At 39.7% G+C, this 17,478-nt stretch overlaps 1 protein-coding gene across 2 annotated transcripts in view; it reads left to right on the plus strand.

The window, feature by feature from the left end:
* Positions 1–17,478, plus strand: part of LOC146458792 (oxysterol-binding protein-related protein 9-like) — a 28,781-nt gene that overhangs the window by 11,070 nt on the left and 233 nt on the right. The window contains exons 8-26 of one of the 2 annotated variants that reach the window (XR_014858120.1): positions 317–367; positions 3,198–3,688; positions 4,806–4,858; positions 4,946–4,987; positions 5,226–5,302; positions 5,939–6,024; positions 7,513–7,594; positions 7,772–7,864; positions 8,918–9,002; positions 10,476–10,586; positions 11,179–11,242; positions 12,515–12,611; positions 13,408–13,451; positions 13,813–13,894; positions 14,594–14,685; positions 14,802–14,871; positions 15,255–15,320; positions 15,984–16,219; positions 16,275–17,478. The exon at positions 16,275–17,478 is cut by the window's right edge and continues 233 nt beyond it. Coding sequence is in view for 1 of the 2 variants with exons in the window: in XM_085090263.1 (XP_084946389.1) it covers positions 317–367; positions 3,198–3,688; positions 4,806–4,858; positions 4,946–4,987; positions 5,226–5,302; positions 5,939–6,024; positions 7,513–7,594; positions 7,772–7,864; positions 8,918–9,002; positions 10,476–10,586; positions 11,179–11,242; positions 12,515–12,611; positions 13,408–13,451; positions 13,813–13,894; positions 14,594–14,685; positions 14,802–14,871; positions 15,255–15,320; positions 15,984–16,058 (1,761 nt within the window). In the remaining variant the exon portion in view is untranslated. Of the gene's footprint in view, positions 1–316; positions 368–3,197; positions 3,689–4,805; positions 4,859–4,945; positions 4,988–5,225; positions 5,303–5,938; positions 6,025–7,512; positions 7,595–7,771; positions 7,865–8,917; positions 9,003–10,475; positions 10,587–11,178; positions 11,243–12,514; positions 12,612–13,407; positions 13,452–13,812; positions 13,895–14,593; positions 14,686–14,801; positions 14,872–15,254; positions 15,321–15,983 lie in introns of both variants that reach the window. The other variant, XM_085090263.1, reaches the window with a different exon arrangement.

Here is a 17,478-nt window from a genome sequence, read left to right on the forward strand (position 1 = left end):
ACAGAAATATCCAGTCTGCAATGCTTGTATTGCCATAGATACTGATTTTCAAGATTGAGACACAAATTCTCCTTTCTGAATATCATTATAATTTTCATGTTTGTTCTCTGGACATATATTATTTGGTCAAACAGTTCTTATAAATAAAAAATTATGTGACAATATTTCTGCCTTCCTCAGAAGACATTTAATATAAATTCTGTTTACAGTTTAATAACATTATTTCAGAAGTACTGTCATGTCAGTAGCATCACTATTCAGGAATATGTCATTGTTAGTGTAAAGTGGGGATGATATTATTTTTTTTTTTCACCAGAAAATGTTGGAATCAATGAACCATTGCTTGAAACAGATGCATGCACTCAAGGTAACTATATTATTTTAGTAAGCACTGTATTTTTGTGTACTTTTGTTGTAGCATCTACATAAGAAATTTGGTTATGTTGCAACTCTTCCTTTGGTAACATCTAGTTAACAGTAAAACCCATGCTAACTCGAACTTGGTTAACTTGAACGAATTTTACTTTCCCTTGGCTTAAATTTATACCCCAATAACTCAAACTCTATTTTAAAAAAATCGGTTGGTAAACCTCAAAATGTCAGAAACATAGCTGATTGATATTTCAAAATCTTTTTTCTTGTTTCTATGGCAACAGTAACAAATGAAACTAAACGTTCTTAACGAGAGGAGGCTCTTATTATACAACAAACCTATTGCACCAAAGTGGTTTGTGATTGTGAGAGGACGATAAAATCGCAGTTTTATTTTATTGATTAGTAATAAGATACTTGAAATTCAAAACCAACCCAGCGAACTTGAACTATTTTTTGTTTCCCTCTGGAGTTTGAGTTAGCTGGGTTTTACTGTAAACTGTTCTTGTTACAGGCTGTATCCTCTATAATTATATTTCTTGTGTTTCTAGTTGAGAACATTATTTTGATAATATTATTTCCGTAAGCATCAAGATGTTGCACTGCTGGTGATCATTTCATTATTTTACTCTTGTGGCCCGTGTGTTTGAATAAACAGTGAACATTACTGTGTTAATAGAGGAATTATTTGATTCTGTTCACTCTTGGGGCTTAAAGTTTTCAAAGGTCTGGAAGGATGCATGTCCCAACAACTAAGAAATATGTTGAAATTTGTTATTTTATTCCTTTTTTTATATTTAGCCTGCAGAATAGCTCCTTTTTGTATGTTTTTCAGGCAAATGGAGGCAAGCGCGAGGCAAGCATGAAGTGCAAGTCACATACAATGGGAAGGGTGGCAAAAAAAATAACCCACTCCTCCTGTCGTGTGTGACTCACACCCCCCTCTTGCCTCGTGCTTTCCTCTGCTCACCTTAAGTAAAGAAACACACAAAAAATGCCTGTTCCGCAGGCTATTTATATTTTATTCATAACATGACCACATCAGCTCTGCTGTAATATTTCTATCGCGTACAAATAAATGCTGCTAGTACTACTAAATAGTCACCATTGGTAGAAACTCTATTCAGCCATTAGTTTCAGGCTCAAATGGTTGAAAATGGGACTTGTTAGAGAGGGGAAACTCAAATTAACTTTTTAAAACTTCTGTTTCATATGTCACTTAAGGACGGTGCCTACTAATACAGAAGTATTTTTGTGTGATTTATGACTATGCAGTAAAAGCTGCAGATCTTGGCAAGGGCTATTGGAATCAAAAAAGAAAATTGGGAGTAACCATGCATTTTTCAGGGATAATGGAATTTTTCCCAATTGAAGCTTAATTATCTTTGAAAAAATATTCTATCACATTATTTCCAAATGCATCGTTACCGGTACTCCCAATTTTCTTGTTAGATTTCAATAACTTACACTAACTAAGATCTTTTTTTCATGCACATTTATAAACAGCACACAAAAAAATGTTTGAGTTAGTAGGCAATGTCCTAAAAAAATAAGACTTTGTTGGACCATCCTGAGAAGTAGAGAACATTTATGCAGTAGCAAGAGCAGGCACTGTCCTTGACAGATTGGAGAAATGATAAGAATTGGCTGTGTGAACTGAAAACTGGTTAACATCTCACTCATCCAAGAAAAATATATCTGTTTCTTTTTCTTTCTTTTTGAATGTTTAAGGACGGTGCCTACTAATACAGAAGTATTTTTGGGCGGTTTATGGCTACGCAGAAGAAAGCAGATCTTAGCAAGGGTTATTGAAATCCAAAAAGAAAATTGAGGGGAACCACGCATTTTTCAGAGATAACTTAGCAACAATAATTCAAAAAAGCAGTAAAATACAAAGCAACGCATGGTGTTTTTTTTTTTCCATATTGAAGCTTTATTATCTCTGAAAACTGCATGGTTACCCGCAATTTTCTTTTTGGATTCCAAGAGCACTTGCTAAGTTCTGTTTTCTCCCCATAGTTTTAAACCGTGCAAAAATATCCCTGTATTAGTAAGCACCACCCATAGGAAACCCTGGTATCTCAAGATGCGCAGAACGTATGCGCAGTCACAAAAGTAGGCACCTTCCTTAAATAGAGACTTACAGCATTTCATTCCCTCTTGTTGTTTGCTTTCCTTTTCTGCTTGTCTCGTGTGAAGTTGACTTTCTCAAAGTCCTTTAGGAGGCACTGGTGCCCAGTGTTTGGCCAACCACAGTTCCTCTAACCCTCGGTGCTGAATAGAGAGTATTCTTCAAATTCTGGCCCGTGAACAGATAGGGAGACTTACAAGAGAGAAAGTAATTGGAAAATTTGGACTCCAAAGTTGGTGATAGGGGCATTAGGGACAACGGCAACGACAATGTCGCCCGAAAATATATCTTTATTTCATTTGTGCTACTTCGCGATTATTTCAACTCGCTCAATTTTTACAAAAATGGCGAACTATCCAGGAACCAAATTGGCAGAAGTGGCTTACAAGTTAAGAAAGAAAGTGAAAAATTCACCGTCGTGCGTTCACGTTCTCCACAAAACCTTTAATGTGGTCATTTCACGTTGTTGTTTTGCAGAGGACGACAAAGAAATGTACCAAAATGTAAAACGCACGTGCATGCAGAGCGATTGTTATTGCTCATTAAACCTATTGCTGTCGTCGCCATCGTCGTTGCTTTAGCTCCCTATTGTTTTGCGGAGGGCGGCAGTGGGGCTTAATAGGGATAGGAGTGGCCCCAATGAAGGTTCATAACATTTGCTGCAACTAATCTTTGTTGAACTTTTTCATTGCAGGCAGAATGCGAGAATGCAGTGAAGAATTCAATGTTACCTGAAGACCAACCTACGATGCCTGTAGTCAATGACCACTATTCTGTGAAAAACTCAAATGCTTCCTTGGAACACAAAAGTGACGTAACTGATTGTAAAACAAAACAAGACAAAGAGAGCACATCGGAACAAAGAACACTTAAACCTAGTAAGAGCGATTCATCTCTCAGTGTTAGAGACAAAACATCATCGGTGTCAAGCGACGAAGGCCTTGATTTTGAATCATCCAAAACAACATCAAAATCCAATCGCGAACTATCAACGGTAGGGAGAGCTGTGCCTACTCAGCTTAAGCTAGAAAATTCGAACATGCGCTCACAAGTGGTCTACAAAGTTTCACCAACCCGCGATGGGAATGATGTGCCATTCACGTCTTACTCAAGTAGTGAAGACGAAGACGAAGTGGAATTCTTTGATGCAGATGAGTACCATGACTCAGATCCTACTCCATCAAGGTCAGTATAATTAAACTCCCCTTTCATTAATGGCATAAATCTCAGATTTGTAACTCGACAACAGGCCTGTTTGCCACGTTAAAGTCAATTTAGAGAAGTTCTGATTTAAAAGGCCATACCATCACTTTTACCATTTTACCACCGAGACTTTAATGAGACATGGCGCAAACTCAAATCCCGATTAAGCAAATCCTGGGTTAACGTGAACTTTGATTCGAGTTTAATTACTAATGAATAAAGTTTTGCCAAAAGATTTTTGTTCCTCGTTTTGACGAAAACTTTTTTTTACCATTAGCTTCCAATTAGCTTTTAAGAACCTTCTTAGCGAGCGAGCAGAAAACCTCTGTTAACTATTAATCGTGGATAAGCGTTAATCGGCTTTTGAACAACCGGGCCATGGTTTCAGTGCCTGGTGGAATCTTTGAGGATGGTGCCTTCTAATACAGAGGTATTTTGCGCAGTTTATAACTATGCAGGAAAAGCAGATCTTAGCAAGGGTTATTGGAATCCAAAACGAAAATTGGAAGTAACCACACATTTTTTCAGAGACAATCAAGCAGCTTTAATTCTAAAAAGAAAAGCTTTAAAATACATATCAATCGGCATGGCTTTTTTCCCCAAACTGAAGCTTAATTATACCCGAGAAATGTACGGTTACGTCTAATTTCCGTTTTGAATTTCAATAGTCCTTGCTAAGATCTGCCTTTCCCACCTAGTCATAAACTGCCCAAAAATACCTTTAGTAGGCACTCTACTTGAGAAACATGCGTTTCTCAGAAGATGTGTCCAGAAATGCACGCTAATGAGATGCGTGAACTGTATGATGGACATCACATTTAGTGTTCCCAAACCTTAATTCTTACTAAAAAAAATAATTCTGTCAAAAATGAAGTCATGAAAACGACATTTCTGTCTTATATAAAGTACCCAGAATCAGGGCTAGGTGCATTTAGACCATCCAGAGATTCACAGAGCCGGCATGTATGCACCTCTCTCCTCCGTAAAGGCTTCTTTCTCGCTCGAGCGGACACAATAAGGGCCTGGAGAGAGTGAAATAACGAGTCGCGCAGGGGACGATGGCTCTTCCCGTCGTTAAATTGTTTTATTTCATCTTTAGTTCACCTCCCAGGAGCAACCCATTGTCAGCATGCAAGAAATGGCTGGATCGTGGTGAGCAGATGTTTTATCAAATTTAGAACTTACCGCATTTACAAGCCATCTATGATGTTTAATTTATGGTGTGCATTAATTTCACAGATGAATTTGATATAGAAGACGAGGATACCACTGGGGGAGACCGTAAGTTCCTTTTTTACCTTCTGTGAGTCCTCGATTTGTACTTCCAAAAAAATTGTATTCCGTCACTGTCACCTCCAACTGCAGCATTCCTACAATTGAATTTACCACTCACGGATAGCTCGTGACATTTCCTGGCAACAAACTATTCAAAATTATTCGACTTTTTTTCCAAATGTTACTTACTAAATAGTTCTTTACTAGTGCTGTAGATTTTAACCATCTGTTGTTGTTTCTTTAGTTGATGACATTAACAAACACAGCAGTATCATTACACATTTGTTGTCACAAGTGCGGCTTGGAATGGACTTGACAAAGGTGAGAAGATTTGTGCCAAAGCCATCCTGGCCGCTTATAAGTGATGTATTCAAAATGGGAGGCTGTCCAGAGCTGTAGTTAAGGGCTGTACTCCGTAACATCTGTTGCGGCTGATTACTCTTGGTGGCGGTATGATGTTAAGCCTGGTTCACACCAGCGACATAACGACATAAGGGTGAAGTCACTCAGGGCATTTTGGGTGCTTACCATTTACATGGAAAACCCGAAACTTCCAGTTGGAAAATCAAACGGTACGCATCATTCCATTTGGAGTACTTCTGAAATTATGGGCTTCTGGTCAAAGCGATGCATTTTTATTACTCCTTTTGGGATTTACAGCTGATTTTCATACATTTTGCATGTTATCCATCATCTGTTAAGACAAGCTTAATCATTTGGTATTTATGCTGAAAATTTCCATCCGGATGGTTTGCGTAAATGGTGAGCACCCTTTGTCAGCTTCATACTGTTCATTTCAAGGCCCTCTGTCCCTTTAAGCACCATCAAGTATTGATTACTGAGGTTAAAAGCAAGATCTTTGGATAATAAACTCATTTTCTCTTTTTGGTGTTATTAGATGACAGTCAATGCAGATGTCAGTTCAGTTTGTTTCAGTCTTTTTTTTTATTTGTGTAGGTTGTTTTACCAACTTTCATCCTTGAGAGGCGATCCCTGTTAGAAATGTATGCGGATTTCTTTGCACATCCTGATCTTTTCGTTGAGTAAGTGCCATTTTTATTAATAGAGCCGTTTTCAACTGAGTGTCGTAAAACCAAAACCAAAGTAATTGCTCTGGCCAATCACGACAGCCAAAAACAGCGTAACGAACCAATCGTAATTCAAAGCAAATGCATGTAACCGGCGCCAAGCGCGGGAAAACGCGTGTGGGCGAGGCATGACTGGTTCTGGGTTTGATTCTCATGCAAGTTTGTTAACCATTCACAGTGCCTTGTAAAGCAAACGCTTAATTACTTTGGCGGACACTCAATCGAAAACCGCCCTATTCTATTTTAGTACTCGTATTATCTATTTTTAGTTTCTTTGGCTAGTAGTGACGCTAATATTTTTGCCCTTAGAGTACTAGCTAATTTCTGTTGTTTGTAATGTTGTTTTAACTAAATATATTCATTTATTCACTTGTTGTGAAGTACGCACTTCCTGGTGATGGAGAAACGCGACAAAGACACCAGGGCCCACTTGTTCAAAGCCCGATTAATCTAATACTGGGTTAACGTCAACTTTGATTCGAGTTTAATTACTTATCAGTGAGGCCTCTTTAAGCAAATTTTGTTTTTCGGTTTTGACGTAGTCTTTTCTTTAACTTTAGCCTAAAATTAGCTTTTAACACATTTTAAATGAGCGAGATGAAAACATCTGGTAACTTTTAATCGGGGATTAGCGTTAATCGGCTTTCGAACAACCGGCCACCCAGTTGACAGTTGTTCAACTGAAGCTCGATTAAGCTAATCCTATGTTAACGTGAACTTTGATTCGTGTTTATTTACTAACCCATACGAGTTCTTCCAAAAGATTTTCGTCCCTCAGTTCTGCCTTTTAAACTTTTCTTTACCATTAGCTTAAAATTAGCCTTTAAAAACAGTCTTAATGAGCGAGATGGAAACCTCGGTTAACTTTTATTCGTGGATTAGCGTTAATCGGCTTTCGAACAACCCGGCCCAGAACTGGAATAAATTACGCCAACCATTTGACCAGAACGTCGTACGAGTCACAGGTAGCCCACGTGGCCAGTGTTTAACCTGGTTCTGTGGCATGAAGTATTGCTTCTCCCCCGTCCCCCTCCCGTGAAGGTTTCGTTTTGTCTTGTTTGTTTTTGTGTAGTGAAAGATGCATTAGGCCTAAGCTGAGAATTCACTGGCAAGTGTTAAAAAAACTTACGTGATCAAAAATTGTTTCCCAATTTTTGTCTTGTTTTCTTGTCATTGCGTTCGACGTAGCAAGAATGCACTCCCATTTGCGTTAGGAGTCGAGATTGTATGGGACAATCAATCGATCAACGAATGAATAAATCGATCTTGGGACGCATATCTGGCGTCCCCCGCAGATTTTGCAGGGGCGGATGACATCATTACCAACTTGGCAAAGGAGAGAGAGAGCCTGGGATCGAGACCATCGAACGCACTCCTAATCTTTGATTAGTACTAGGTTTTTTATTAGTTTTGTAGGTCAACTTGTGCCTTTTGTGCTTGCAGTATTGTCAACTATTCAGATCCTAAAGAACGTATGGTAGCAGTAGTCCGATGGTACTTGTCTGCATTCCATGCTGGTCGGAAGGTTTGTCTCGTTGTTTGTTGTTGTTGTTTTTTACATTAGACTACGAGCACACAAGTACACCAGAGCACATTCTTGCGCAAAAACTGAACAACCGAGTTTTCGAGTTTTTGGTCAAAAATCTCCTTTCATATATGTTTTCCAGCTTTACTGTTTTCTTGTCTATATTTTTTTTTTCAGGGTTCAGTGGCCAAGAAACCTTTCAATCCTATATTGGGAGAAACGTTCCGTTGTTTTTGGGTCTTACCCGAATGCGAGGATTCCAGAACAGAGGTGAGAAAAAACGGATTATTACTCTTTCAAGTTTTAAAGGGGCAGTGTCACTATGTAAAACACGAGCAGCAGTGTTTTATCGGGATTTAAAACCACGAGGGGCAGTCGAGTGGTTTTAAATCCCGATAAAACACGTGCTGCGAGTTTTTTGAACGGCTTCAAAAACATTTTTGGAAAAGCGTCTGTCAAGAGAGCTCATAGCAATGATGCTTTTGTGAACGTTGGAAATTAGCACTCGAGAAAAATTTACTAATAAGGAGGAGGTTTTATCGGGTTTTAAAACCACTGCACATGATGTTTTATCGACCATTTGATGGGTCAATGGGATTATGAATTATTAATGAGTTTTTGAAGAATTCCCAAAAAACCTTTTTATTTCAATGGTATCGTTAAGGTAATGCTTTTGTTTTGTTAACAATAAACCTACTAGTGCACAGAAACGTCTTTTAATTATGTTTGGCTGTGGATGGCTAGGATGGAAGTGGATTGTAGCTTGAAAAAATTGGTTATTTTTTCCAGTTTTTTCTGTGCATTTTAGAGAAGTCGCTAAACATTGATTATGGTTTAATCTTCCTAGGAGAAAAAATTTAATATTTTCTTCCCGATGTTGTAAGAGCAAGAATTTCATGCAGAATTCCAGCAGTTTTGACCGAAATACAACAAAATCGCAGCGACAGTGCCCCCTTTAAAATGGTTCTTTTCAGACTTCGAGCCTCATCTAAATTCCCTCAGATAGTGTAAAGTTGTTTAGCGAACCTTGCCCCATTCACAACGGGTATAGGAACGAACTGGACACAATTAATAGACTCGATTGAGGTTAGCTAAAGGGTTAATGGTGGTGTTTAGAACGTATTTACCTTTACCATTTTACCAAATTTATTCGCCGATAAACATCTCTTACGAAAACCAAACGGTCACGCAGCCAGACTAAATAGCGTAGTCTCCGACAGCTGAACAGTGTTCAAAGATTTTCTAAGGATGAAGTTTATCATAGAATCTTTCCACTTTTGGGAATTTTACTTTTCAACACAGGCTGTCATCCTTTTTTTGTAGAAATCTCAAAAGGATGGACCCCTTCCCTGGGCCTCTGAAGATGACGTGAGTTTCATTGCCGAGCAAGTGTCACATCATCCACCAAGTGAGTGCTAACTTAACAAATCAAGGCTCCTGTGAGCCAACTCGTGAATACAGAAGTCAATAGTAGTATAACTTTAATAGCATGCGTCATACCACTGCGACGCACATGCACTTCCTTGGCAGTTTATAAACATCCAAGTTTTAACATTGTACAGAATCTTTTCATGGTATTTATTTCTTCTTTGTTGTTGTTAGTTTTCACTAAGGGAACATTTAAAAAAGGGATAACCTCAAGGTGCTCCTTTTCAAGTTGATTTGGATTTGAATAAAGTATTATTATTATTAGAGATTAATTTTTCAAGCATATAACAGCAAAAAGGAACGATAAAAGCTGACGTTTCTGAGTGATCAAGACTCCATTGTCAAGGAAACTATGTAACAGATTAATTTTTGTATGTAATAATTATTTCCTGTGTCTAACTATCTAACACCCCTGACGCAACGATTTTAACAGCTAAATGCCTTCGGACCGCCAAAGAAGAATACGCGAATGAGCACGGAACACCCTCAGGCGTTTCTCCATCGTATTTTCTCCTTCCATTTTGCGCGAAATGCCTGCTGGCTTGGACGACAATCTCGATCTACTTGACCCTTTCAGCCCGGCGCTTTTCTCACACGTTCCTGGGTAGTTCGCCGTTTCTGTAGAAGCTGAGCGAGTTAAAAAAATCTCGAAGTAGCGCAAATGAAGTAAAGTTATATTTTCGGTGAAGTTTTCAGTTGTTGCCGTTGCTTTGCAGAGGACAGCAAAGAAATGTACCAAATGTAAACCGCACGTGCAGAGCGATTGTTTTTGCTCATTAAACCTATTTTTTTGCGGCGTTTTCTGCAGCGAAAATGTCACTATTAAAATCAGTTCGTGTTTTTTCTAACGTCGTCCCGATTATTTCAACTCGCTCTAAATGTCAAATGTAGATAAAATTTCGTGCAGTTGAATTTTTTGAGATCACACCCAAGTTTAGAACAAGAAAGAAAAATTCTTCCGTCGTGTGTTTATGTCCTCCATAAAACGTGCCATCAGGACATTTCACGTCCTGGTCGTGCAGTGACGGCAAAGAAATGTACCAAAAAGTGTAGTGCACGTACAGAGGTGTTGTTTTGGTTATTAAGGAGCTGTTTACATGGAGGGAGGAAGATCCTAGCACTAGGAAGATCCTAGAGAGCGGATCATCCTTGCGCCATATGTTTTCTGTATTCAGTTCACATGCAAAAAGTTGAACTTGGCCCTAGTGCTAGGATCTTCCTAGCTGAGAGATAAGAAAAAAAACAGACTTCATCCAGCTGGGCATACAAGAAAACTGTTTGATAACTAATACAAAAGCAACTAGTTAACCACATCCTGAGTAATGGTTATGTTCAGCTAACGAGTGATTTACAGTAACTTTCATTGTCTCTATTTAGCCCTGTAGAGCTGAATACCTCTGCATTTGAACAAAGTGATGGGTTTTTTTAATTTCCTCTCTTTTTTCTTTCCTAGTCTCTGCGTTTTACGCCGAGAACTACAGTAAAAAGATTTCATTCAATGCTCATATCTGGACCAAGTCGAAGTTCCTTGGACTTTCAGTAGGAGTAGAAAACATTGGTCAAGGTAAAAGCTAATGTCTTCGTTATTTCCAGGCTTGTTGTTTTCAGTCCAATAAAACGTAGGCGTTTTAGTCCTTTCATCCTCGAGTTCAAAGTATATATTCTCAATTTTGACCTTCTTACTTCTTGTAGTAATATTTGTGAAAAAATAGCTTTGTTTTCGCACGGCAATCCTCGGCCAGACGCGAATTCAGTGCGAGGCTTGCCGCGCAAAAACAAAGCTTTTAATTCTCCTGAGACTCAACATGGCTGCCGAGTGATAAAGGTCTATTGCTTTAGTCTCACGGCCCCTATGTTTGTAGAAGTAGTTATATTTTAAGGAGAAATTTAATTCATGAAATTAAGCCTTTAACCGCTGATATCAAAGAACAAATTCTCCTATCTTGCCCCCATACTTTTCTTATAAAAGTACTGGAAAGAAGATATAGAAATATCAAGAAAATTCACCTTGGGTGATCATATCCTTAATTCCCATACCCTCAGGGATTGTATAAGCATTGATATTACATGGAGAAATTTGATGCTGATCACTGTTAGTTATATGAACGGAGCCTGAGTAGAGCAGGTTAGTAATGTCACTCTTATTATTATTGCAGGGTGCGTGTCTGTCTTGCCGTACGACGAGGACTATGTTTTAACGTTCCCAAATGGTTACGGAAGGTAATGCTCCATTTTCAAGAGAGATATGCCATATTCCAAGAGGGCGGCACGTTTCTAAACGTTTTTGTCGACGTTGTTTCGACGGCAACGCCAACGAAAACGTCACTTAACTTCATTTTATTTGTGCTACTTCGCGATTATTTCAACTCGTTCAACTTCTACAGAAACGGCGAACTACCCGGGAACCAAACTGGTAGAAGTGGCGTTCAAGTTTTGAAAAATTAACCGTCGTGCGTTCACGTTCTCCACAAAACCTTGAGTTTGGTCATTTTACGTTGTTATTTTGGAGAGGATGGCAAAGAAATCGACAAATATTTAAAACGCACATGCCGAGCGATTGTTTTTGCTCATTAAACCTATTGCTTGCGTCATTTTCGTTGCCGTCGCCGTCGTCCTTGCTTAAATTCTCTAATAACGTAAAGAAAAACCCATTTTACCGTTGTGTGGTTGGTGTCTTAGCCTTGGATTGGAAGCGAGGCTGAGGGTGAAAAGCAGTGAGGTTTATATCCAAACAAAGTCACCCCCAGCCTCGCTTCCAATCCAAGGCCAGGTCACTAAGCACACAACAATATAATTATCTATTCTGAACGTAAGCCCTTCATAAAATAAACCTTCCCACTCCCCCTCCCCCTCAGCAGTAGACCTGTCAAGGATGAGCCGATGTTTTAGACTGTAAGCTTGGCGATTCCAGCTCTGCTTTATTGTCCCCAAACCGTCTTGCAAACGCAAACTAGCCGCAAATAATGTTCCCCTACCCCCCACCTCCCTTTAAAAACATGTTCTTCCATATAAAGGCGCTCGAAAAAGTCCTTTGAACAAATTTAAGACATAAACTCATATTTTGAAGCTAAAGGTAACCTGCCTCAATATGGGATGGTATGCTTAGCAATTATCTTTTTTTTATTTTTGTAATAGCTTTTATCTATTCCAGTTGAGCCTCTGCTCTAGCATTTAGTTTGTTGAAAAAGGCATGTAGACGAGTAGTAAGGGTTAGACTACCAGCAATCTCTTATTTTTCTTAGCGGTAGTAAAGCGAGCGAGCCTCTGAGCGCGCGGGAAAGTTGCTTCCCACGAGGATCCTCGCGCGAGGTAATTTTCGCGCGCGCTCGCGAGGTTCGCTTGCTCTACTATCCCTAAGAAAAATTAGCGACTGCTTGTAGTTTAAGAAAGATTCTGGACAATGCAACAATGTATAATGACCCAGATGAGTCGTTAGCGTGTCAAATCGCCGATATTCCTGGGAATGTAAGCGCTGCTGTTTCACTGTTGCAGATCTATTCTAACAGTTCCTTGGATAGAAATTGGTGGTAAAACAAACATCACTTGTGCGAAGACAGGATATCAAGCCACTGTACAGTTCCATTGTCGGGTAAGAAACAAATTATTATTGGGAAACTAAAGCTTCACCAACACGAGCGATTTTCTGCCTGCACTAGCGACGAGATGTCTTCAAAAATTGTCTTGTTGCCAGCGTGAGGCGAAAATCACAGGTGAAGCCACCCTCCCTCTCGCATTCGAGGCGAGAGTTAAACAAATCAAGCAAAAATAAATAAATAAATAAATAAATAAATATAACTGAATAAATAATCAGATTTAATGTCAATAACACGGGGGGTGCTTGCGTAGACTCACGAGTCAGAGGCTCATGATAAAGTGCTTGATAATCCAGATCGAATTGGAGTTTGGAAATGTTGGTTTTTGAGGAGAGGGGAAAACCGGAGTACCCGGACAAAAACCTCTCAGAGCAAAGGCAACAATCAACAACAAACTGAACCCACATATGACGCCGAGTCTTGGAATCGACCGCGGGCCACATTGGTGGGAGGCGAGTGCTCTCACCACTGCGCCATCCCTGCTCCCCTTTGGCAACCTTGAGCTAATAAAGTCGCGAGAAATTCAGAGAAGTTGAACTTTTCGCGGCGAAGTGTGGAACTTGTGCAAGAGTAGCTTTACAAGCGACTTCGCCTCTTTTACCAGTTTTCTCAACGTACAAAGCAACATTTCATTTAATTCTCCGTACGCTGTTAAACGTTCCTGAAAAGGAAAAACGGTAGAATTCCATTTCATCTAAACGAAATTTTCGGTGTTCAAGACGTGAAAACATTTGTTGCAAAATATGAACTTGAGTATTTGTTTAATTACTCTTTCATTTTTTTTATTTTCAGCCTTTTTACGGTGGAAAGAAACACCGAATTACTTGTGAAATAATGTGAGTATCATTTAAAAATGATTCACGTAAATAACATCTAACGATCTTTAAAGCATTGTGAGGCATTGTTGAGGTCGTATTAAGGGAGGGGTGGGTAGCGTTTCTATTCGATCCCCTTTTACTTCACTCCTCCCCCTCCCCCTTATACGGAGCCTATTATGTCAAGCCTTGTGTAATCATACATATGTCAACGTCCGCCAAGAGAGAGGACCATTGAGTTTGAAATGCTTTCAGTCACAATTTTTCTCTGACGCCATTAGTCTTGTTTTCTTTCCATCTATTTTCCATGTGTTGTTTGTGATGGTCTTACTTCACTGTCACAAATTTCGATGCATGTTTGATCTGTGTTTTTCTGTCAAAGATCCCCGGATGATAAGAAGTCGTTTGTAACCGTCACCGGAGAATGGAACGGACAAATGTTCGCTAAATACGCGGACAAAGAGGTACAAAACTGCTTCAGTATTTGACGCTTGTACACACTTTAACTTGCTTTCTTGTCAATCATCCTTAGTTAGATAACAGGTCATAACAAGTTTGTTCGAAGAGGACCCACCTTTATCTGGGGTTAAGGGGTTTGTCGAAGACACCACCTATCTCATGAACATTACCGACAAAATTTTTTGGCTTTAAAATTTGAGTTGACACAGAAATATTCAGCTACAATAGCAAGGGTCAGCATTGCTAGAAAAACAAGAAAAAACAAGAAAAGTGAGGTTTGAATCTCATTGTCTCATTCTCATTACCTTCTAGATAGATGGATGGCTATGCAATAAAGATACCATCTTTTGAGATTGCGGTTGGGGGCGGGGGGGGGGGGGGGGGTGCAGGCAGAGACACCATCTGGTTCGGTGGGTCCTGTTCGAGTATTGTGGTTTTGACCACTTTCCTTACGTGAATTTCGTTTCTAGACAGATGGAGACTGCGTTCCTTCGACACGAAACTCGGAGAAAACAGCATAACAACAGCAACACTGGGGAATGACTGCTCATTTGAATGATCACACTTAATTTCATTCACAGTCAAAGGCTAGAACCAGCTTGCTTCTGTCAAGCTTTTGTCCGATTTAGTAGCAAAAACTAAGGCACTCGTAATAAGCATTTGATAAAGGTTTTGATGCCATCATTTCCTTTGCTTCGTTTTAGGAGCCTGAACTCTTTATCGACACTTTGACAATGCCAGCGGTGATGAAGACAGTGAAGAAGATTTCTAAACAAGAAGAAAATGAATCGAGAAGGTGAGCTGATGTCTGGAACCTTTCACATCCAAACATTCAAGGTCAAAAACGGAATATTAAACTTTATGAAGGAATTAACCGTTCATAAGTATTGTTTTTGTTGTATATTTTCTTAGACTGTGGAAAGACGTCACGGAAAGCCTGAAGGTCGACGACGTAGAATCCGCTACTGCTTCTAAACACAAGGTATTTTAATCCCACGGGTCGATTCGCCACCATACAAACTCGCCTACAAGGAGGCAAGGTCGCCCTCACAATCAGGCAAACGTGATACAAAACGCCTAAGACCAGTCTATTTGCGTTTCGGGCTCGTTTAGGCCTGGACCTTACCTTCGCGTGGTGACGTCACTGAATACCCGTCCCAGGCCTTACTCGAAGATAACAGTCATAACGGTAGTTGATTAGAAACACGAAAAGGGGAAACAAAAAGATATATCTTCGCAGTGGCGGTCGTTACTTAAACTCTTTCAGCCGCCGCACATATGCATGGTTTATTCAATTCATTGTAGAGTTATAGTGAACTTTTAGCAAAGAAGGAAGAAATTCTAATCTTATCTTTTATTCTTTAGTTGGAGGAGCGTCAGCGAGCAGAGGCTAGAGAAAGAAAAGAGAAAGGAGCTGCCTGGGAAACAAAGGTGAGCGTTGTTGCCATGGTGAAATTCTCTGCAAGAATAGGCCGTTTGCAGTCTGTCGTTGCGTGAGCCACTTTCCGTAAATTATGAATACAACTTTTGAAAAATCATCAGTAGAAAAGTTGTGTTCAAATTAGCGACATAATTAAAGTAAAGATTTTATGACGATTTGAACGTTTTGAAAGTTTGCAGGATTTGTATAGAAAATAGAAGAGCAAGATTTTGCTCTCTGGATATTTGTCAAACGGTGTGTTTTGTTTAAAGGCCGGGCCAAACGAGAGCCGATAGTAAACGATAGTTGCCGATAGTTGAAACTCTCGCTCTCGTTTGGTACCTAACTATCGGCCGCTCTCATCGAGTTTGAACATGCTCAAATTTTTGTCGATAGTCGCCGATAGTTTTGTCTGGTTTGGCACCCCGCTCGATAGTTTACTCGCAACTGGGTTGATGACGCAATGATTTGTCACGCGATTCAACTATCGACAACTATCGCTCTAGTTTGGCCCGGTCTGCCGATGGTAGCCGATAGTGGCCGATAGTTCAACTATCGGCCACTATCGGCTACTATCGGCTCTCGTTTGGCCCGGCCTTAACTGTAAATACTAAGTAACCGATCAGAATACTCAAGTGTACTGGGCTAAATACGCTTTTATCTTGTTTTAACAGTTATTCCATGAAGTTGGCGAAAACTGGGTTTATGACAAACCACTTGTGAAAAGGCTAGCCAATCAGAGCCAATAAAAACCAAACGACTCCCGGATAATGTAGGAGTGTCCCGATGCTGTATTTTCGTCATCACGTGTCAAATTCGTGCGGATCACGTGCTGGTGGTTAGCGATGGGGCTGAGGTCGTATTAAATATCGCTCGTAAGAAACGTGAATGAGTGGTGTAGTTGTTTTAAGTGACAAGGAAATAATCAGAAGGAAGTTCCTAGTTTACTCCCAACCGGAAAAAAGTTGTCCGGGAAATTTTAAAACCATAAGCGATTTGAAATCGAATCCAAGAGAGAGAGAGCACTTTGGCGCACGAATTGCCCATGATGAATTTTCAATTTTCTCCGAAGATAAAACATGTGAGTACGAGATTAGCCGGCTGTAAGGGAACAATGGTTATCATAATAAATAGGTCAAATAGGTTAAACAAGGCAACGTTCACCATAAGATTGTGCACACTTTTATTCCTTCCGTTCGCACAGTACATGCTTGAGTTCAAATATTTAATAACTCCCCGCCCATCTAATAAGCCCTTAGATTAACAACCCCTTCCGGGAGCGAGGAAGGGAGGGGGGGGGGGGGGGCTAAATATAGGTGGTATACGCAAGTGTAGCTGAACCTACCATCTCGTGTTCGTTGGCACCGTAGTTAATTGAGGGACTGGTTAGGAAACCTTGCCATGAAAACAATGGTGCTGCAATTTATGTTGGAAGGGCCGCGACCCTGCACAATCCTTTGTTTTAACGTTCACACCACACACCACACCACAGTTGAACACCACAGTTCACACCGCAGTTGAACAAAAACGTTTCGATTGGCCAATTCCTCCAACACATTCCAAGTTCTATTGTTGTTTGTGCAGGGTCAAAGCGAAAAACATATAACAAAAAAGGTTGTCAGGTTTCATAACCATTGTCTTAAATTAACTACGTTGGCACTGAAGGATTTCAACCACTGCTTGAGACATAGTGAAAGGAAAAAGTTAATGGCGTTTATCTTTCAAATATGAACATAATTAGAGTGCGGTCGGGTTGGAGGTTCCTCATGAAGGGTCATTTTAACAGTAGAATAAAACATTAGTCATAGAGGGATATAAAATACTTATTTGCGTTGAAGACCTTCTTAGTTTAGACAGCGTTGTGGTTGGTCGTTTTAATTATTAAATGGTCAAGTCTTTTATTTAAGTATGACTAGCACCACGGGAAAGTACTCTCCTCAGTAGCTTTCATTTGAATAGTAACGCTTTAGAATTTCATCCACAGACTCAAAAGTTAGAACCAATTTGGACAGCATAATAAACAGCACCACAGGAAACTACTGCTCAGTAGCTTTCATTTGAATGGTCACACTTTAGGATTTGCATTAAAAAACATAAGAACCATCGGCATAATTTGACCTTGGTTCTGGGAAATGAAGGAGTAGATTAGAATTCATTTTAGTAAAATAC

Source organism: Pavona decussata, unplaced genomic scaffold, assembly GCF_977016875.1.
Source record: "Pavona decussata unplaced genomic scaffold, jaPavDecu1.1 SCAFFOLD_228, whole genome shotgun sequence".
Classification (NCBI taxonomy): Eukaryota; Metazoa; Cnidaria; class Anthozoa; order Scleractinia; family Agariciidae; genus Pavona; species Pavona decussata.